The sequence below is a fragment of the Stegostoma tigrinum genome, chromosome 18, assembly GCF_030684315.1.
Source record: "Stegostoma tigrinum isolate sSteTig4 chromosome 18, sSteTig4.hap1, whole genome shotgun sequence".
NCBI classification, from domain to species: Eukaryota; Metazoa; Chordata; class Chondrichthyes; order Orectolobiformes; family Stegostomatidae; genus Stegostoma; species Stegostoma tigrinum.
The window spans coordinates 7,806,924-7,829,158 of NC_081371.1; the positions used below are offsets into that span (position 1 = coordinate 7,806,924).

General features: G+C 41.8%; 1 protein-coding gene across 1 annotated transcript in view; it reads left to right on the plus strand.

Moving 5' to 3' along the window:
• Window positions 1–13,744: 13,744 nt before the first annotated feature.
• pnpla8 (patatin-like phospholipase domain containing 8) overlaps window positions 13,745–22,235 on the plus strand; it is a 57,710-nt gene continuing 49,219 nt past the window's right edge. Inside the window, exons 1-2 of the mRNA XM_048549034.1 lie at window positions 13,745–13,935; window positions 18,951–20,167. Of these exons, the coding sequence (XP_048404991.1) occupies window positions 19,337–20,167 (831 nt within the window). The 5' untranslated portion in view covers window positions 13,745–13,935; window positions 18,951–19,336. The remainder of the gene's footprint in view (window positions 13,936–18,950; window positions 20,168–22,235) is intronic.

Sequence of the window (22,235 nt, forward strand, 5' to 3'; positions counted from 1 at the left end):
TGTAGGCTGGGCCAGAGGAGAACAGCAGCCTCCTTCCCTAAAGGATATTTGCAATTGAGTCTTGAATAACTTAATAATTCAGTCTCTACAGTTAAGAATTCACAAATTCATTGCCTCCAAGAGAGGAAATTGCTCCTTGTCAATTGTAAATGGTTGATCTCTTTCTCTGAGATTATGCCCTCTGATCCGAAATGCCTCTAACTCTCCACATTTATCCTGTTAAACCCTCTAAGAATTTTATATTTCAATAAGGTCTCCTCTCATTTCACTTAATTTCAATGAGTACAAGCCCAACTGACTCAATCTTTCTTCACAAGAAAATCCATCTAGCCCAGGATCAACCGAGTGAAACATCTCTGGATTGTCTCCAAAGCTAGGATTTTTTTCTTTGACAAAGGGACCAAAACTGTTCATGGTATACTAGCTGAGGTCTGACCAGTGCCTTGTATACTGTTAGCCGGACTTCCCTAATTTTCGTACTCTTTGAAATAAAGGCCAACAATCCAGTTGCCTATTGTGTTCTGTTGATTAACCAATGATTCTCATACTGGTGATTGGGAAACGATTGGAGAGAATTCTTAGGGGTAAGATCTATGCGCGTTTGGAAAAGCATGGTCTAATTAGGGACAGTCAGCATGGCTCTGTGCAGGGTAGTTCATGTCTTACTAATTTGACCAAATTTTTCAACGAGGCGACAAAGTTGATTGATGAGGGTACAGCAGTGGATGTTGTCAACATGGATTTTACTAAGGCTTTCAACAAGGTCCTTCATGGTAGGCTCAGCCAGAAGTTTAAGATGTACGGGATCCACCATGACTTGGCCACATGGATTCAGAATTGGCTTGACCGTAGAAGGCAGAGGGTAGCGGTGGAAGGTGTTTTTCAGGATGAAGGTCCATGACTAGTGGTTTTCCACAGGGATCCATACTAGGACCTTTGCTGTTTTTGATATATATAAATTACCAGGATGAAAATATAGAATGATGGGTTAGTAGGTTTGTGGATGTCAAGAAGATTGGTGGAGTTGTAGATAGTATAAAGGGTTGTCAAAGGATACAGTGGGATATAGATCAGTTGGAGATATGGGCAGAGAAATGGCAGATGGAGTTCAATCAATGTAAGTGTGAGGTACTGCACTTTGGGAGATCAAATGTTAAGGAAAACTATACTATTACCATTGATTTTATTATCACGTGTCCTGAATAAAGTGAAAAGCTTTTGTTTACGGGCAGTACAGGCGAATCGCAGCAAGCAAAGGATGTACAGATCTAAAAGACAGAGAGGCATACAAGCTCCATTGCAGGCTATCTTATGTGAGGATACAGTCCATTCAACAGTCTGATAATGGCCAGAAAGAAGCTGTTCCTGATCCTGCCTGCGTGTGTGCTCAGGCTTCTGTATTTTCTACCTGATGGAAGAGGTTGTAAGAAGTCATTACCAGGGTGTGTGGGGTCTTTGATGATGTTGGCTGCCTTTGCATGGCAGTGAGCTGTGTAAATAGAGTCCATGTGCGAAAGGTTGGCTTCTGTGATGATCTGGGCTGTGCATACCACCTTCTGCAGTTTCTTACGCTTCTGGGCAGAGCAGTCGCTATACCAGGCTGTTATGCACCCAGATAGTATGCTTTCAGTGGCGCATCTGTAGAAGTTGGTGAGGGACTATATGGACGTGCCAAATTTCCTGAGCTGCCTGAGGAAGAAGAGGCATGGTTGTGCCTTCTTGACTGTAGCATTTACGTGGGAAGTCCAGGACATTGGTTATTGTCACTCCAAGGAACTTGATGCTGTCCACTCTCTCAACCTCAGTTCTGTTGATGTAGATGGGGGCGTGTTTGCCTCCTTTCTTTCTGAAGTTGATGATCAGTTCTTTAGTTTTGCCAATATTGAGAGTTAGATTGTTTTCATTGCACCATAGTATACAGTTAATGGCAGGACCCTGAACAGCATTGATGTGTAGAGGGATCTTGGGGTTCAAGTCCATAGTCCCTGAAAGTGGCCACACAAGTAAATAGGGTGGTAAAGAAGGCATATGGCATGTTGCCTTTATTGGTCATGGAATCAAACACAAGAGTCATGATGTCATGTTGCAGCTTTATGAGACTTTAGTTAGACCACATTTGGAGTATTGCATTCAGTTCTGGTTGCCACGTTACAGGAAGGATGCAAGTGCTTTACACAGTGTTCAGAGGAGGTTTACCAGGATCCTGCCGGGATTAGAAGGTATGAGCTATAAGGAGAGGTGAGAAAAACTTGAGTTGATTTCTCTGGAGCAGAGGAGGCTGAGGGGAGACTTGACAAAAGTCTATAAAATTATGAGATGCATAGATAGGGTTGATGGTCAGAATATTTTTTCCAGAGTCGAAATTTTTAAGATGAGAGGTATGCATTTAAGGTGAGGGGGGGATGTTCAAAGGAGATGTAGGGGGCAAGTTTTTTACACAGAGAGCGGTGGGAGTATGGAACACTCTGCTAGAGGTAGTGGTAGAGGCAGAGGCAGATACAATGGGGCATTTAAGGGACTTTTGGATAAGCACATGAATATGCAAGGAATGGAGAGATATGGACCAAGGGCAGGCAGAGAGATTAGTTTAATTTGGCATCATGTTCAACACACCATCGTGGGCTGAAGGGCTTGTTCCTGTGCTGTACTGTTCTGGGTTCTAGCTAATCATCTATCTAGACTGACATGTCAGCCCCAACATCAGAGGTTCTTAAGAAACTCCAAATCTACATCTGCTGGTTTCTCTTTACCTATTCTGCTTGCTACTTCCTCAAATAATATCAATAGATTTGTCAGGCATGAATTCTTGTTCATAAAACCATGCTGACTCTACTCTAGATTATACAATTCCAAAATCATTTCTTGCTTTTCATGTGGTCCATTAACTAAGCCTTTTCTTTCCTGCCTGTCCTTCTAAAAATTCACAGACTCCTGAATGTTTAGTTCTGACTATGATATTCCTGTAACCAAATGTAAATAATGGCTATAAGATCATACAATTAAACTCTATTTCCACTGTTAATCCATTAATTTTGTTCCAAATACGCTGAACACTTAAGAGCCTGTAATGTTACATTTTTACTGCATATTTCCCCTTTGACCTGATGTTTAATACGCTTATAAACTCTGATCTTCCTCTTCCATCCTGCATATCTATCTAAATATCTGCTCTGCAATGCTGTTATATCCATTTGCTTTGTAAACCAATGCTTCCCTTTTCCCAAAGTCTCCTCCCACTCCCCCTCGTTCAGTTTAGAATCCTCTCTACAGCCTTGGTTATTTCATTTACTAGGACACTGATCCCAGCTTGATTAAAATGAAGCTCGGACTAACGGTACTGATATCAGTGCCCCATGAAATGAAACCCATTCCATCCAAACAAATCTTTCAGACATGCATTTAACTCCTTGAGTTCATTCACCTTATGTGAGCTTGCAGGTGTCAAGGATAGTAAACCTGAGATTATTACCTTAAAATTTCTGTTTTATAATTTAGCTCCTTACTGTTCAGTCTTTCAGCAATACCTCCTTTCTAATCCAATCAATATCACTGGTACCAGTGCAGACTGACAGCCGAATCCTTCTCATGCCCTCCCATTTCAAGTTCCTCCCAAGCCCAAGGAAATGTCCTTAGCCTTGGTGCCAGGCTGACAACACTACCTTTGGGAATCATGCTTACTGCTAATGGAACAGAATCTATCCCCTTAATTATGCCGCTCCCGAACACCACTACAATTCTATTTCCTCCCTCACTAGAATAGCTCCCAGCACCACAGTGTCATTACCAGTTGGCTCAACTTCCTTGCAGTTCCCACTCACATCCACACAGTTTGCAAAAGCACAGCAGCTATTGGATATTTGCAGGGGCTCAGGTACCTTGAGAGTTCCTTGAGTACACCTGTATCACGTGCAATAGCAATATCCTGTCCTTGACCAGCAATCATATCTAAATTGCCTCATTTAGGGGGTATGACCATATCCAGGAGCAAACTATCCATGTAACATTCTCCCTCCACGATTGGAGAAATTTCTACTGCCCAGTCTCCAACTCATCAACTTGGATCTAAAGTTGCTCAAGGTGCAAACAAACTATAGAAATGAGAATTGTGGATCACATTGATGTCCAGAAGCTCTAACACCACATCTGACTTGTTGTCTCTATCATACTTTGTTTGTTGTTAATTAATCACTCTGGTATCCAGCTCTTTATGCATTAAGAATCTGTACTCTTCACACTTTATTTTTTTTATGCTCAGGTATCAACTTTATTCTTAACAAGTTATAGGAAGGATGTGGAAGCTTTAGAGAGGGTGCAGAGGTGACTTACTGGGATGCTGCCTGGACTGGAGGGCAGATTTTATGAGGAAAGATTGAGGGAGCTAGAGCTTTTATCATTGGAGCAAAGAAGGATGATGGGTGGCTTGATAGACTGTACAAGATGATGAGAGGCACAGATAGAGTGGTTAGCCACAGACCTTTTTCCAAGATGGAAATGGCTATCATGAGAGAGCATAACTTTTAGGTGATTGGAGGAAGAAATAGGGGAGATGTCAGAGGTAGGTTCTTTGTACAGAGACTGGTGGGTGCTTGGTATGCGCTGCCAGCTATGATCATAGAATCAGTTATATTAGGGGCATTTAAGTGACTCTTGGATAGGCACATGCATCAGAGTAAAATAAAAGATATGCAGGTTAGTTTGATCTTAAGAGTAGGATAATAGGTTGGCATAATATCATGGGCCAAAGGACCTGTACTGTGCTGTACTGTTCTATGTTCTGTGTTCTAAGCAATTTGTAAGAACAAGACAAAAAAAAGTGCTTGAGAGCTGAACACAACTGAAGACCTTATTTAAACTTAAAAGACTACAAATGCCAACATCAGCTACTTTGTTTCGGCAAAAACAATCCAATACCTCTCTCCTTCCTCTGCTTAACTCCTTGAGATGCTCTGCTCCAAAGTTCTATTGTAAGCCACACTCTCAAGTACTAAATTATGTATCATTATCATTGGTGGTCCCTTGCAGACGAGGATGACTCTCTTTCACTCTCAGGCCAAGTCCATACGTGGCTGTACAGACCAATGCAGCTTCCACTGGCTGTTATACGTGGGTAGAAAGTGGTTGCGGGATGGGACGTGTGGGGCATTGGTGTGGCAGCATGCTCGTCATGCTGTTTTCGCTTGGCTTCCATTTTCTTCCCAACAACAAGTTTCAAGGGACTTAAATGCCTTCCCGGGTGTTCCTCCTCCACTTTGGAAAGTCTTGGGCGAGTGATTCCCAGGTTTCTGAGGCCTTGAGCTTATCAATGAAGCATCATGTCTGTTCATCTGAGGATCCCCTGAAATATACACTTTAAATATACTTAAATACTTATGTATCTACTCAAATATGCACCCAAGAAAAAGGCGCTTTCTGAATTAGTTAATGAGGATCCAGTGTAATCTAGTTCTAAATTAGGCTACTCCACCAATGGAACCCTTGAAAATAAATCTACTCAAAAAACACAATTTACTGAATTTAAACTCCTGATTTCACTTTAAAGCCAACAACATACTACAAACTAAATTAAATGTGCACGAATTAAACATCTAAACATATGTAGACAACAAAGGCACACACTCAGTTGAAACTAACATGATTGTTTCAGAGCACCATTGCGAAGACCAGCTTTCAATTAATTGAATTCAAATTGATTAATCACCGATCCAGTCACATTACCACTAATAACCACCTTATAGTGAATGCACTGGATGTTGAGATGTTTGCATTAATGGGCGACTCTCAAATCAGGGGCACCATTACAGAACAAGGGGATACTCGTTTAAAACTGATGTGAAGGAATTTCTTCTCCGAGAGAATAGTGAAAGTCTGGAATTCTGTACTTCTGAGAATTGTGGAGGCTAGATCATTAAAAGTATTTAAAGAGGAGAATGTTGTCTGGGTCTTGCTACACACTGATGTGGACTGCAACAGTTCTTTAGTTATTGACTCTTTGCCTGTCATTGTGAAGAAGTGGCTAGGTGGCAACTGACCTGTGAATGGGCTGATGCCTGAACTTGAAAACGACTTTCCGGAAGCTCAAATAGCCTGTTCTTCCCTTTACATTTTCAGCAAGCATTAAAATTAAGCATTCTGCACACTGTCTTCTGTGCAAGCATGTGTTCAAGACCTGCTTATCAAGTAGGAAATCTGCACTACCCTGTTAACATAAAGTTGCTTGCTTTGGGAAAATAAATTATCTATTAATTTGAATGAAACAATTTAAGTAAAATAGCATTGAGGGCTCTTTGTATGAGAATAAATAAATTAAATTAATTTAAACTAATTGACTTCCAATTACTCTGATTAAACTGTATGACTAGCTCAAAACCTATAAGTATACTTAATTCAAATTTGAATCTAAATTGGCAGACTGCAAATGTGCAGATAACGATGTGTGCAGCCTCTTTCTTCCTGGTCAGATTTTTAAATGAAAAACAGCTTTGTAGTTTGTGTATGCTGACCAGGTGGTGCTCCACACCAATGCAAATCAGAATAATAATATCCTCAGTGTCCAAATGAAGTCAATACAAAAGATAACATGGTCATTTGTGATGGATAGGTGTCTAACATTTCTAGGTCTTGTTTCTTTTTCATTTAATTTTAATCCTTTCCGCCGCAACTCTTCACTATTTAGATTCAGCTCAAAGATTCCATTGTCTGATTCAAAGAAGGGCAGGCTATTGTGGCCAATATTCCTCTGTCAACCAATTTAAACAAGAAAAGGATTAAGCTGACATTCCTTCATGTTGGTGCAGAATAGCCGCTCTGTTTACCCATTTTATAACAATTAGATAGATAGAAATTTACCGTTAGTTGTATTGTGAAAATACCATAAAATGACTATTACTTGCCACAAAAAAGCTCCATTTAATTACATAACTTTGTTCGCTGTTTTTACATATAATTTAATTAAGTATCATTTTTCATTCAATCTATGGCTCTTGGGTTCACAAACCAGTTACTGCCAAAGACTGAGGCCTGTCCAACTGCTGAGATCAGCTGAGATATACAAGGTGTAGAGCTGGATGAACACAGCAGGCCAAGCAGCATCAGAGGAGCAGGAAGGCTGACGTTTCGGGCCTAAACCCTTCTTCAGAAAAGCTGAGATCAGCTGCTACAATTTCCGAGGACCAGGAGCTTGTCAAAACTGCCAAGAAGCGGGGGGGCCTATCGAAACTGCCTAGGACCAGGGCCTGTTGAAACCACTGAGGATCAAGGACCCATCGAAACCACTGAGGACTGGGGCCTACCCAAACTGACAACGACCGGGGGCCTGTTTAAACTGTCAAGGAGCAGGCTCTGTCAAAACAGCCAGGAACTGGTGCCTGTTGAAACTGCCAAGGACCCACCAACATTGCTGAGGGTTCAGAGCCGTTCTACCAATACTGCTGCACCTCAGTCGCAGAAAGGAGATGAATTTGATGCAAAAGGTGAAATTAAGAGATAATAATGAGAAATAATTTTTTAAAAGTGGCCTTTTTGCAAAAAAGAGAGTGGGGTGGTTCAGGAGCACAAAGACTACCTAATCTGCTGCCTCCACCATTTATTTTACTGCACTGTAGAAGTGTTTTGAGATTATTTCGTATGAAAAATTAAATTCATATTTTCTTCTTTGTAAGTCAGGCTTCTGAAGAATATATTTGGTGAGTAATATGTTTTCATCACTTTTTGTATGGCTGTGAAACATGAATGACTTACAGCTATCAATGAAAGAAACTCAGCAGTTTCTGTCTTTGCCATTTGTAGCACATTATGGTGTATCCTGACAAGACAAATTCACAAATGTTTCAGTCCTCTCAAATCACACGGTTGTTAGTGCTCAGCAAACAGAAGTGGCTTGGGCATGACGTATGACAGAAGATGTTAATGTATCAAAAGGATTTCTGTATGGTGAGGTATGTGCAGCCAAAAGACTAGTAAGTCACCCAAAGCTCCACCTCAAAGATATTTACAACCATGACATGTGCTCAATGTTGGTTATCACACCTGGGAGTCACAAGCTGACGATGCAGGAAAATGGTGACAAGGCCTACTCATCACCTCCAATGACCGGTGGCTAGCATGGCTTGGCAATGGACACCGACAGCTGAAAACATTAAACCACAACAATCCTTGATAGATTCACGTGTGGCATTGTGGACGAATCTGGATCTCAAGCATTGGAATCTTCAGTCATCACCAGAGATTCAACATATGAAGACACCTCGTCTGTTTGAAAGAAATTGCTTGCTGATTGTCCATCATCTTGTGCAGATTAAAGAATGTCAGCTGAGCTTCTAGTCAATCTGCGTCATTGCCAGTTGCTGTTTATAGCTTACTTTCTGATACTTCCTACCAATTACCAAAACACTGTAAAACATGTTCCTAAACGAAAGGGGAGTCATTCAAGGCTGCTGAAGTGCTGAGCTGAATTTCTTATGCTACCCTCAATGAAATGTCCCTAATAGCTAAACTTAAGGCCTTTGAACTGATCACTTCACCAAAGGTGGAAATACCACAAAGACTCCAAAAACACCGAACAGTACTTATCTGCCTGGAGCGTCTCACTTCTGCAATATTCTTCATCTTTCTGTTTCACTGAATGTTGTAATGTTCAGTACAACTGTTATCACAACTGTAAGAGGAACTATTCAGAATTCTATTTGCCCTGAAGTATACAACAGGCCCTTTTTTATAGGGTTGAGAATTCAAGGCTTTTGAGACAACAAACAAAAGATAGGAAAGAAGAATGTCACTATTAATAACTTTGCTTTGAGGGACGAAGATTTGGAAAAAGTTAATATAGCAGAAATCTTAAGATTTAACTGCATAAGGCTGTGAAACTAAATTTTTAAACCACATCTCTCCAAGAAGGTCTGAGGCAATATCCTCAGAGCAAAGAGTTCTCAACTCAAGAAAAAGATTTGTATCAGAAATCAACCACAGTTTTGCCAAAAAGATGTCTGAGCAATTTACAAGTGCTATTACCCCAGAATTAAAAGGGAACAAGAAATTTTCCTGTCTAAGTCCGGCTTCTTTCCAACTTTATTGTACAAATAATCTCCAGATATTCAATGATAGAAGTTATTGGACCAGTTGGAGTCTGACTTCAAGTTTTTCACGTTCCTACTTGAAACAGTCAATCTTTAAGCAAGTAACAGGTCTGCCAAGTTAATGGGCTGAACTTTCTTTTTCTCTATAAATATCTTTTATCCATCCCTATCTATACTTTTCTCTATAAAAGTGTCTTTTCTCTCCCTAATTTTAAACATTGTCTGTATTTTATCTGATGGACTCTATCACATTTGTAACTTAGTAACTTTAGCAATTGTACCATAAATCAAATATTGAACCAGGGTGCAAGGAAGAATACTCCTTCACATCTCCAAAAGAATATTATAGGACCTTTTACATCTGCCAGAGAGGGCAGGTGGGATGCGAATGAATGTGTCAATCAGAATAGGGCACCTCCAACAGTGCAACACCGCCGTGGCTAAAAGGTAAGAGCACAAACACTGAACTCTAGTTGACACAGAAACACATATGGTGACTTGTAGTAATTCACACTTACCCAATACATGCTGCTCTAGGTTAGCTCTGATGAACAAAATGCTCAAATTTAAAACTCTAATCAATGAATAAGATCTGAGCAGATACTGTTGAGAATTTTATATATTTAGATTTTTAAGTGGCAAATCAATTAAGACCAGGGGTTGTATGTTGAAACATTGGGATATTTTTTCATCTACTGGCACCGTTTATTTTTACCCCACCAATGCTGCTGCAGATGGTAGCTGCTCCTGCCAGGAGATCTGCTGTCATGTAATGTCACACTTGTCTTACATCATTCTTGTATATCCATTCTAGTTCATCTGCAACTGTCCAGTGACATCTATCATCCATCTATGCCTTGTTCAACCCGTCTTTGTGTTTGTCCTGCACTGTCTTGAACACATCTGTGGCTCCTAAATACAGTCATCACTGGGATTGATTCATAGTGTCATAGAGTGATCCAGCATGGAAACGGACCCTTTAGTCCAACTAGCCTATGCTGAACAAGTTTTCCAAACTAAACCAATCCCATTTGCCTACATTTAGCCCACATCCCTCTAAATCATTCCTAATCACGTAACTGTCCAAATGTCTTTTAAATTTTGTAACTGCCCCTGCATCTACCACTTCCTCTTACGATTCTTTCCACATTTAAGCACTCTCTGCGTGAAAAAGTTGCTCGTCAGGTCCATTTTACATCTTTCTCCTCTCACCTTAAAAATATGCCCTCTAGTTTAGGACTTCCCTACACTAGGAAAATACCTTTGCTATTCACCTTATCTGTGCCCGTCATGATTTTATAAACCTCTACAAGGTCACACCTCGACCTCCTAAGATTCAGTGGAAAAACGCCCTGGCCTATCCCGCCTCTCCTTGTAACTCAAACCCTCCAATCCTGGCAACATTCTTGTAGATCTCTTCTGCACTGCCTCCAATTTAGTTATAACCTTCCCACTGCAGGGTGGCCAGACTATACACAGAAGCTCCTTATCAATGTCCTATACAACTGCAACATGACATCCCAACTCCTATACTTAGTGGTCTGAGCAATAAAGGCAAATGTGCTGAGTGCCTTCTTTACCACCCTGTCTGCCTGTGATGCACCTTTCAAAGAACTATGTACCAGAACTCCTAAGTCTCTCTGTTTGACAACACTACCTGGAGCCCTACGTTTTAACTCTTTTTGTCCTCTCTTTGTTCTTCTTACCAAAAAGCAATATCTTGCATTTGTCCAAAATAAACTCCATCTGCTGCCTCTCAGCCACTGTCCCAATTGACCAAGATCCCTTTGTAAACTTAGATAACCTTCTTCACTGTCCATTATACCACCAATTTTGGTGGCATCCGCAACATTACTAGCCATGCTTCCTAAATTCAGATCCAAACAGTTCACATAAATGACAGGCAACAGTGGACCCAGCACTGATCCATATGGCCACAGGCCTCCAGTCCAAAAAACAACCCTGCACCACCATTTTCCTACCATCAACCTAATTTTGTATCCAACTCAATCTCCCTGAATCCCATGTGGTCTGACTTTACCAATCAGTCCACCATGCAGAATTTTGTCAAGGGCTTGACTAAAATCCAATTTCTACCACTCTGCCCTCATCTATCTTCTTTACTGCATCCTCAAAAAATCTTAAACAGCTTTGTGAGACACAATTTCCCATGCACAAAGCCATGTTGACTATCTCCCATCAGTCCTTGCCTCTCCAAATGTATATAAATCCTGTCAGTCAGCATTTGATGCAACAATTTACACACCACTGATGTCAGGCTCAGCAGTCTGTAGTTCCTAGGCCTCTCCTTGCGGCCTTTCTTAAAATTTCAGTCTGGTTGGAGCGGTGTAGGATATTCCAACCAGAGCCCTTCCGCTCCTTCTGTTTATTTCTTGTTTCTTTCCCTTTTTTCCCCTTGGTTTCTCTTTTTCTCCCTCTTTTTGGTGTTTTCCCCCTCTTGATGTTCATCTTCCCCATGGCAGGTCTTGGCCTGGTCTCTCAACAGGTCTCAGCCTGGTCTCTCAGCAGTTTATGGTGGCTCTCAGCCTGGTCCGTTGGCAGCTCATGGTGGGTACTGCCCTGGTCTCACAGCAGCTAATGGTGACTCTCTGTTTGGTCCCTAGGCACTCATGGTGGGTCCCAGCCTAGTCTCTCAGCAACTCTCAGCCTGGACTCTTGGCGGTATGTCAGCTCGTCTCTCGGCGGGCTCATGGCAGTGTCTTAGCTTAGCATGTGAATGGATCCTGCCCAGGCATGTTCCCGAGGCAGTGGGGGAGATTGGAGAGGCAGCAGTTTCAGCATCAGCAATGACATCTGCGGCAGCGGCATTGGGAACAGACAGATGAGGTCGCCCCAGAGAGCGAGATAAATGGAGAACTCAAAGACTGTTGAACGTTTAGCTTAGTCCTGTATTTTCACAGATAAACTACGAAAGACTTAAATTTAAACAATTTACTATTTCTTTATTTTCTGCCATTCTATGAAGTAATGCTTAACTTTTTAACTCTCATTTCTCTCACTACTTTGTACCTAAGTCTGTTTTGTACCTATATACCTTAATACCTAAGATGGCGCTATGTGCGACGACATTTTACACTTGTCATTGTACTCTTGTATTTGAGTACATGTGACAACACAATCTAAAATCTAAAGGCACAACATTAGCCACCCTCCAGTCCTCTGGCACCTCACCCGTGGCTGTAGATGACATAAATGTCTCTGTTAGGAGCCCTGCAATTTCTTTCCTGGCTTCCCACAATGCTCTGGGATACACCTGATCAGGTCCTGGAAATTTATCCACCTTTATGTTTTTTTAAGACGTCTAGCGCCAACCCTTTTGTAATGTGGACTGTTTCCAAGACATAAATATTTATTTCCCAAGTTCCCTAGCCTCCATATCTTTCTCCACAGGAAATATGGATGTGAACTATTTGCTTAGTATCTCTTCCTTCACCTGTGGTTCCCGACATAGACAACCACATCCTCCACACGTCACCATTGGGTCTGAATTTCTCTTATTCCCCACCAGGTCACCATAGGAAGCGATTCTTCCAAATCCTCCACCCAGCCAGTATTGTCATGATTGGAATGAGAGTCAGCCAGCTGGACCTCCTAGAATATGAGTTCCCCTATTGGGGCTGTTAAGCTGGTCCAAACAAGTGGGTCTGACTAACATGGAGTCATGGCATCATACAGCATGGAAACAGACCCTGTGTTCAGCCATCTGTGCCGACCAGACATCCAATCCTCCTAGTTTCATTTGGCCCATATTACTCTGAACCCTTTCCATTTCATGGACCCAAATTTTATCCACCTGCACCACTTCCTCTGGCAGCTGCTTCCAGACATGCACGACCCTCTGCATGAAAAAGTTACCTCAAGGGTTTTTAAAATCTTTCTCAACTCACCTTACACCTATGCCCTCTACTTTTGGACTCCCCCACCCGAAGAAAAAGCCCTTAGTTATTCACGGTATCCATGCTCCTTATGATTTTATAAACTCTGTAAGGTTATCCCTCAGACAATAATGCTTCAGGGAAAAAGGTCCCAGCCTATTCAGCCTCTCCCTACAACTAAAATCCTCCAGTCTCAGCAACACCCTTGTAAATCTTGTCTGCATCCTCTCATTTAACAACACCTTCCTATTGAAGGGTGACTAGAATTATATGAAGTATTCTATAAGTAGCCTCACCAATGTGTCAGGGTTAATGACAGTCTGGTATCTGACTCTGAATGAAGCAGTACTAAAGTCAAGGATTGTTTGTGTGTAAATAAAGGGTGACTTAGTGATGGATATCTGCCTCTGTGGAGTTATTTCAACTATGGAGAAATACTCCCTACATCCTCCACCTGCTTACTATGGAGACTGACTGACCCATATAGAGTCCGAAAAGAGACTCTTCGATCCAAACAGTCCATGCTTACCATAATATCAAACTAAACTAGCTCCACCTGCCTCCTCCAACCCATCACCATGGTGACTGACTCTCCCCACCTAGTTACCATGGAGACTGACTCTCCCTCACCTGCAACCTGGTTATCATGGAGACCGACTGCCTTCATCCCTCAGCGGTGATGTCACAGCCAGCTGATGGGCGTGGCCGGCCGGAAGTCCTCTCCGTCTGTGATTGGAGGAGGGCTGTTGGTTCGGGCCAATAGGACAGTGTGATTGACAGGAGGCGGAGCCAGGATCAGGCCGTGGAGCCTCTGGCAGTTTCCAGCGGTAGGCGGTCGCTGCCTCGGCCTGATCGGTTCGAGGAGGCCGCGGATTCCGCACAGGGACGACCCGGGACGGGGGAGGTCGGACAAGCTGCAAAAAGGCTGTCGGGTGGTGGGACGGTCATGATGTCCGATCACCGAGTGGGTAAGCGTTTTGTCTCGGGCCTTTCTCGGAGGGTTAGTCCGCAGGCGCGGGCGGATTTGATGCCTTTTACCCTGTCAGTGATCTCCTGTTTTTCTGAAGAAGGGTCTAGGCCCGAAACGTCAGCCTTCCTGCTCCTCTGATGCTGTGTTCATCCAGCTCCACACTGTGTTATCTCAGTGTCTCCGTCTCCTCTGCAAAATCCCCCGAGCCGCTCCCCGATGCCCAGGTAACTTCCAGCCTCTGCCCCCGGTGTCACTTAGCCCTGTGCTCACCGGCGGCCAGAGGCTGCTGGCTCATTGCTCTTCGGGGTTGACGCCGTACCCCGTCCAAGCGATATCTCCCCTGCAACACCTCCTTTTTCTCTTCACATCACTTCGCTGGCCTGTCCGAGCTCTCTGTGTCGGTGAGCACCTACCGCCGACATTTCTCAGTTATCACTGCCCCTTAAATTGCTCAGTGTAAACCTTCCCCCTCCCCCCGCTCCCTGGTGGGAGAAGTCTCTGTGTTCAAACACTGACCCCTCTGCTAGTTTTCTTTTAACTGCTGTAGTCCCTTCTGTTTCACACCCCACCCCACCCCCCAGTCCATCAGTGCAGGGAGTTTTCACTGCTTCTGCAGTTCCTGTTGTAGAGCAGCCTCTGATCTTGCTTCCCGAATTACGAAGAGGCTTTGTCTCCTCTCAAGTTGAAGCACACCTTTGTTGCAGTTCATCAGACTGAAGAGTAGAAGTGGGCTGCTTCTCCATTCTGCGAGATAAAGGCTGATCTGATCACTGCCCACTCCGTTTTCCTGCCTTTGCCCCATGATCCTGACTGGGTAGCCACTGCTCTGAGATTAAGACCTCTGGTTCTAGACTCTTCCCAAAGGGGAACAATCCCCTAGCATGTTCTCTGTCAATACAGTTAAGAATCTTGCACTGTCAAGGCAGTTAAGAATCTTGTGCATTTCAGTAATGTCATCTATCTTACCCTTTTCAACCTCTCCTCAAAATCATTCCCTAGTTGAGGTAACAGAATGAATCTTCTCTGGTCTGTGTCCATATTCTGTATATTTCCACTGATTAAGGAGCCAAAACTTTTCATAGTTTCTGAGCTGTGGTCGGGTAAATGTTTTGTTTAGTTTTAGCAAGAGCTCCCTATCTTTATACTCTATTTCCTTTGAAATAAAGAGCAACATGCTATTTGCCTTCCTTATGACCCACTGAACTGGTGTGCCAACTTTTTGTGAGAGTACTGTGTACAGTTCTGGTTGCCCTGCTGTAGGAAAGACATTATTAAATTGGACAGGGTTCGGAAAAGATTTACTGGGATGTTGCTGGAACTGGAGATGTTGAGTTACAGGCAGAGGCTGGAGTGGCTGGGAGTTTTTTTCCACTAGAAGCCTTTTTACATTTAAAAAATATTTAGCTCCTCTGTTTCTGCCAAAATGCATAACCTCACATTTTCCCCCATACTCCATTAACCACATATTTGCACCCTCACTTAATTCATCTGTATCCCTTTGCAGACTGTGTGTATCATCATCACTGCTTGCCTTCTACCTATTTTTGTGTCATCCATAAACTTGGCTATAGTGTATTCACTTTCCTCATGCAAGTCGATTATATATTGTAAATCATTGTTGCGCCAGCACCTAACCCTGCAACACTCCACTCATTGCATGTTGCAGTCTTGAAAATACCCCTATGCCAACTGTGTTTGATTAGTTAGCCTATCTAACAATGCTAATATACTACTCCCATAGCCTTGAACTCTTATTAAATAGCCTTAACAGACTGATTCAAATGCCTTCTGTAAAAAACTTTAATTCTTGGTATTCAGACTTTTGCCACTGCCGCAGCATGGGAATGGCTTTGATTAAAGTCACACATGATGTCTCCTGTCACTCTTACATTATCGATACTTATCATTTTCATTTGCTTTGCTGCATTTGACAGCTGGTGAGGCCAATTCATGTCTCATTTGGCTTCCATGCATGCAGGCCTGAGAAAGTGACCCATATCTCCAAGCACTCCCCCCCCCCCCCCCCCCCCCCCCCCCCATAAATTTTTAAAAATTACTTATGTTTTCGGGATGATATTTGAGGTGTGTCATCAATATTTTTCTTTTTTTATTGGAAACCAAGTAACAACAAAAATAACCACAACCTTCAGTGTGGATGTACTATATATTTGATATGTTTACGATCATGCGCAGTATAATGGAGATCCAGATTTTGTATCCCATTACCCTGTTATATTAGAGGCGGCCTCTTATTGAAGAGTATTGAATCTGTGTCAGGGGAAGATGATAACCTTGGCCTTCCCAATGTTTAACTCTCAGAAATTATTGAAGATTAGATGTCAGCAAAGTAGCCTGAAATCACAGAAGCTATGGTCGAAAAATATACTGGGCTGTTATTGGAAGTTGTGGAATGTATCAGTATTTTGAATTTGTTTTGCCTCCTACAATCAGATTCCATCAATCTTTTCAACCTAGTTTACCACAGCACAATCAAGCATTTGATGTCTGCAATGTTTTTCTTCATAATCACAAGATATTATGAACTGTAAATTGCTGGTGAATCTCTGAACGATGGATGGTGACTTACAATTTTAATTCTTGTGACAATTTGACTGGATTCAAGACTCATCTCTTGAAAAGGCTGTACTTTTGTTGACGTCTATAAACCAATGGAACTTTGCTCTCATTGTTCACTGATCACAATCTTATGACAGCATCAAACAAAAACAGAAATTGCTGGAGAAACTCAGCATGTTTGGCAGCATCTATGGAGAGAAAATTGTGTTGATGTTTGCAGTCCAATGACCCTTATTCAGAGCTAGACATCTGGCTGGGGTGGATTTGGACCAGCCTCCATACCTTGGGGATGTGGGGCTATAGATTGGACGTACCGTCAGGCAGCAAGTACTCAAGAAGAAAATGATGCTTGACTCTGCTGCGTGTTGTGGTGATCACTCCATATGTACTGTGACTCATGAAGGGAAGGGCCACACTCTGGCAGAGTTTTATGAGAATGAGTCAGACTCTTGGATTTGTAGCTTGAAAGAGGAAAGTTTTAAAGTGAGGGAAGCTTTTATATAAATTTATCCCAACATTTATTATTTTGCAAGCTGCTGCTAAAGACCTGTTCCCTCTAGGGTTTCTGTTTATTGTTCAATGTCATCAAAACCACGGTTCCATTTCCCTTGTTTGAAGAGCATGAGATATGTGCCTGAAATGTGAACTAAACATGCTGGAAATGGACTGAAAAGGTGAACTCTGGTTTCCCTTTGGGGTGGTTGTCAAAAGGCGTTCCAAGTTATTCTGTTCAGTGACCTATTATGAATTGCTAACATTTTCTGTTACTATTTCTAATATTCTGTTGTTTACAGTCTTGCTTCTGTACTGTGCTTGTATTTTTCTTGTTCAATTCAGCATCAGGGATATGGAGAGCAAAGCACATGAACTCAATGCAAACCAGAACCTCAGATTGGTTTCATTAAACTTTAATGCTTTTGTCGAAGTGAAGTTAAAGTCGCCATAGTTCGGTTGTTCCTGTGATAATGCTGAATATAAGTTTGCATGTTTTAATCCCCTTTACAAAACATCCAGAAAGCAGTGATCCATGTGATATCGACTGTAGTGACATGGTCTCATTTGTGAGAGAGAGAGAGAGAGGTGACTGACGGTGGTTTAAATTCAGATGAGGGGAGAGATTGAGAAGGAGAGTCCTCAATCTCAGCTGGTTCAGTCTGCATTGTTAGTCAACTGTCCAGCCAAGTATGAGTTGACGTAATCAATTAAGTCTGTGGTGCTTTTTTTTTGTCACCACATTTCTTATGACTCTCTGTATCACTGCAAAGACTTGTAACATTTCATTCAGTATGTCCTTCATTTGGAGAGTAAGGACTGCTGAAAGTGCTCTCTCACCAAACAAGTTACAACATATGTAATTGTGCTGCTGGATGGCATTTGCAGTTCAAAAGAGGAATGGCAAGTAAACTTTGTATATCAGGCACATGCTGGTGAATATCTTGCTGGCAGTGCTGATTATATGCATTCTGAACCTCCGCAATGGTATAAGAGCCAGGTTTGAACCTTGAAAATGGAAATCCAGCTGAGGCTGTTTTTGCACTAATTTTTGTAAGTTTCTGATGTGAACTCCGATGAAGAACAGGGTTGAAATTTTGTTTTGAGCAATTGAAGCTATAAAAACGAAGCGTCCAAGCCCTCAACTGGTGAGAAATCTAGTTTATAGCCAAAGAAATATATGTATTACATGTAAGAATATTTCAAACAAGCTGATTTGCAGTGCTGTTTTTCAATGAGCTTTCCTTAATTTATCATTGGGCAATTGGTACACACCATCATTAACAGCAGTTCAACTCTCTCTGAGTTCTTCAGTGACCAATCATCAACTAATGTTTGTTCTTAAGGATTGTTACACTGAATCACAAAATGTCCTTCCACAAAGGAGGACTTCAGCAGTCTGCCAAAGACGACAGAAATGACTTAATACTGTGTTGAGAGAGTTGAGTTCAGTAATGACATGAAGGATTGTAATGGCTGGCACCTTTTGAGAAGGGACAATGTCACTGTAATTTCAGTGAAGCAGAATATTGAGAGTGTAATTCTTGTGTAAGTGTGAATGCGATCAGACATTACAATTGTAGCTGGTTTTGGCTCAATGGCACAAAGTTCAGATATCTCTATGTACAGGCTTTACCCAGTGGTGAGAGTATTTTGATTTTTGTTTTAAAACATGAGAATGTATTGACTTGAGATTTTATTCTTTTTTTCCTTATTGGTGCCAGCATATTAAGTTGCTCCTGTGTTTTCGTGAACTTAAGATCACATGTTGTAATCCTGTTAACAAAATAACCTGAAAGCAGTGACCCATGTGCTCTTTTTCTGTGATTTCAATTTGTTTTAAATACAAAGAAAATTTGCACTTTCGTTAAAGCTATTTTGTAGACACCATTCTGTTTTATTTAAATAAAACTATCCACAATTGACATTTGTTCTATTTTTCAGAAACGGAGTGCAAGACCAGGTGATGTACAAAGCACAGGATCATCGTGGAAACTCTGCAGCCTCCCAGTTGTGCCTGAGTTTGCATCTTGAAAAACCTATCTGTGTATTCCGTATGGTGCAAAACCTTCAGTTAGGTTGTTATCTAGGACGACAGCTCTCTTGAGTCTTACTGTACAAATAGATAATTCAAGACATTTGAGACTATTTCATTGAAACAGAAACCACAGTTAAAAAGGGCCCAAGCAATCCTCATGCACGTTCACTGAAAATAGAAACAAAGACGCTTAGCACTTAAAGAACTATCTTTAAAGCATAGACTTTGTTTCTTTTCCTTCACTGCACAACAGTACCTCTCCTCCAAAGGGTATAGCCCCCTGAGGCATCGCATGTCGCGAATCAAGAGCACTTTAGACTCTGTGTCAAAAGCCGTCAGTAATACACACACTGAGCTCATTGGAAAACTTGTACGATTGAAACCAACTCTCAGTATCTCGGAGAAGTTTTCAGAAACCCAGGTAGGGGTGCCACGTGAAAACTCAGGGAAAGGAACCGCTTCCAAGCCTGGTCAAGTTGAGGATGCTTCAGATCTGAACCAGTTAATAGAGAATTCCGTCCACTCAATTTCCACATCTTCTCTTGGCCTGGAACCTGAAGATAATTCAAAGGAACCATCCAGTAACTGTGTTAAAGAGAATGATGGAAGACCAAATCTTTTCCACATCAGCTATATTGCTACAAACTTTGGAGAAACATATAACTTTCTGGCAAACCATATCAACAGTTATTTTGGGAACGCAGGGCAGGCAGATATAGAGAAGCAAGATAAATTTCCTTCGTGCGATCCTGGGACTGGGACAGATCCCACATGGACAGCATCTTTTCAATCAAATGACGATGGAACAGTCAAGCAAAAGATAGATCGTTTAAATACGGGCAGTGCTCATGCCACTGTGCTTGGCGAATCTCCTCCAACTCCATCTACAAAAAAGAGTTTTGCTAATTTACTTTCATACCCAACAAACAGTGTCCAAGCATTTGTGGATACTTGCTTTGGCAGTTTTGTCCCCAAGCTGCGTGTTGAAATGAAGGAGAATTCTGAAGTCAAGAATAAAAAGCAGAAGGATGTAAGTGCAGGCAAAGATGTGGAGCAAGCTAATGAGAAAGAAACAAAGCCAATGGATGATAAAGCCAAGCATCTGAGTCTTCAGCGAGAAAAGGTAATGCTCTGAAGTTACGTCACTTCATCCATTCAAAATTATTTTCTTTGTCTCAGGCCTGATGATGAAGCCTAAAGGTTGCCCTCTCTTTACTGTCACCTTTCTGTCATTTTGATTTCCAGTTTTCTTGCTGTACTTTTTAACCTTTAACATTTTTAGCATGAATATTGAATTTGCTAAACTACTCAAATTACTTTTTCATGATTTGTGAACTGGAATATGAAGGCTTTATTGCTCAGTCTCTATTTGCATAGTAAATGTTTTAAATAATTAAATTCAGTTGTCACAGAAGTCAGATGGGTTCTGTTTGGGTTACATAATTGCCACAAAAACGTTCATGATTTTCTAAAGCAAACAATTGAAATACGCGCACAGGTCAAATTTCAGCTTGTTTTACATGGGTGACCGCTCATTTAGTTTGGACAAACATTATTGACTTGTCTAACGCCAGTGAGCTCTGAGGCGCACGCCGCCAGAAGCAAATAAGGGCCATATTGGCCACTCAGTCATCATTCACGCTCTGATGGATAGGTGCCCATCTACTTGCCGTAGAGTTTCACTTACTTTGGCATTGCAGGTTGAAGACTCATTCTGTAATCTTCCTCCTCTCCAAAAAGTATATGATTTCCTACTATTACACCCTCTTGGTAACCCCTACCCCATGAAGTTTAAGCTGACTTCAAATGCATGACAATAATGTGAATTGATACACCCCAAGATTGATGATACCATGGAGAATTCAAGGCTCTTGATTTTGGGGGAAAAAAATTCCACATGACTCCATCTGCACCTATTCAGCATTTTAAGGATTGTTTCTTTCATAGAATTCCTACAGTGTAGAAGCAGGCCATTTAGCCTGTTGAGCCCATACTGACCCTCTGACGAGCATCCGACCCAGATCCACATCTCAACGCTATCCCTGTAATCCTGTATATCCCATGGCTAATTCACCCTACCTACACGTGCCTGGACACTACGGGATAATTTACCATGGGCAATCCACTTAACCCTAACCCTATCCACATCTTTTGACTGTACAAGGAAACTGAAGTACCCAGAGGAAACCCACGCTGAGGTGGGTAGAGTGTGCAAATGCCTGAGGCTGGAATCAAATCCAGGTTCCTGGAGCTGTGAGGCAGCAGTGCTAACTGCTGAGCCACAATGCTTCCCTTTGTTCTTTTGATCAATCTTGTTATTCACAATATAATTGTGCCACTTCTGTCGCACCAAAGATGCTATCTAACAGCAGCATATATTTCAGTGTTCCATTCACTGTAAAAAGAATTTTACAAATGTTACATGAACTTTTAAATCTCATCTCATGAATGGCATTGCTCCCATGATCACTCGAGAGGGATGATTCTGCTCAGATTCATCCATGAATGAAATTACTGTTGCAAATAGAGACTTCAGTTAATGTTTTAAATAATCAAATTAAACTGTCGTCGAAAGCAGATTGGGATTTATCACAGTATTACACATCTACCTGATCAGAGCTAAGACCAGATTTAAATTTTGATTACCAAAGAAGTTCAGCTGTAATGTGGATTCAATTCTTGGATCCCACCTTCCATTTTACATCAGGCTTCCACAACAGTTACTGCAATTGTTGTTCTGGATGATGGTTAAATACTCTGGGCTCCATTCAGTGGATGGCATGCTCTAAATTATAAGATTGCAGGTTTGAGCTCATAATCTTGTTTTATTAATTGAATGCAGTGACACTGAGTACTGTATTTGTCGAGGAAATCCAGGAATCAGCTTGTAATGGTAATTATTCTAATCAGAAGAATTCTTTCTGTTCTGACATGTTATGAAACATTATGGCAGGTGGTACTGAACCTGGTCCTGCTGGTGCAGAGGTGTGACCGTGACCGCTGTGCCACAAGACTCTAGAGTAAAGTGGACACAGGTGAGAGTTGGAAGAATGGTGGGGGAAAGGGATTTGGAGGTTGGTGCTGATGATGTTGGAGTGACAGTGTACTTTAAGAGGCAGTAGTCCTGGAGCAGGATTTCGTCAAACCAGGAGCATTCCTAAATGATTCTGTCAAAATAGTTGCCATTGGTA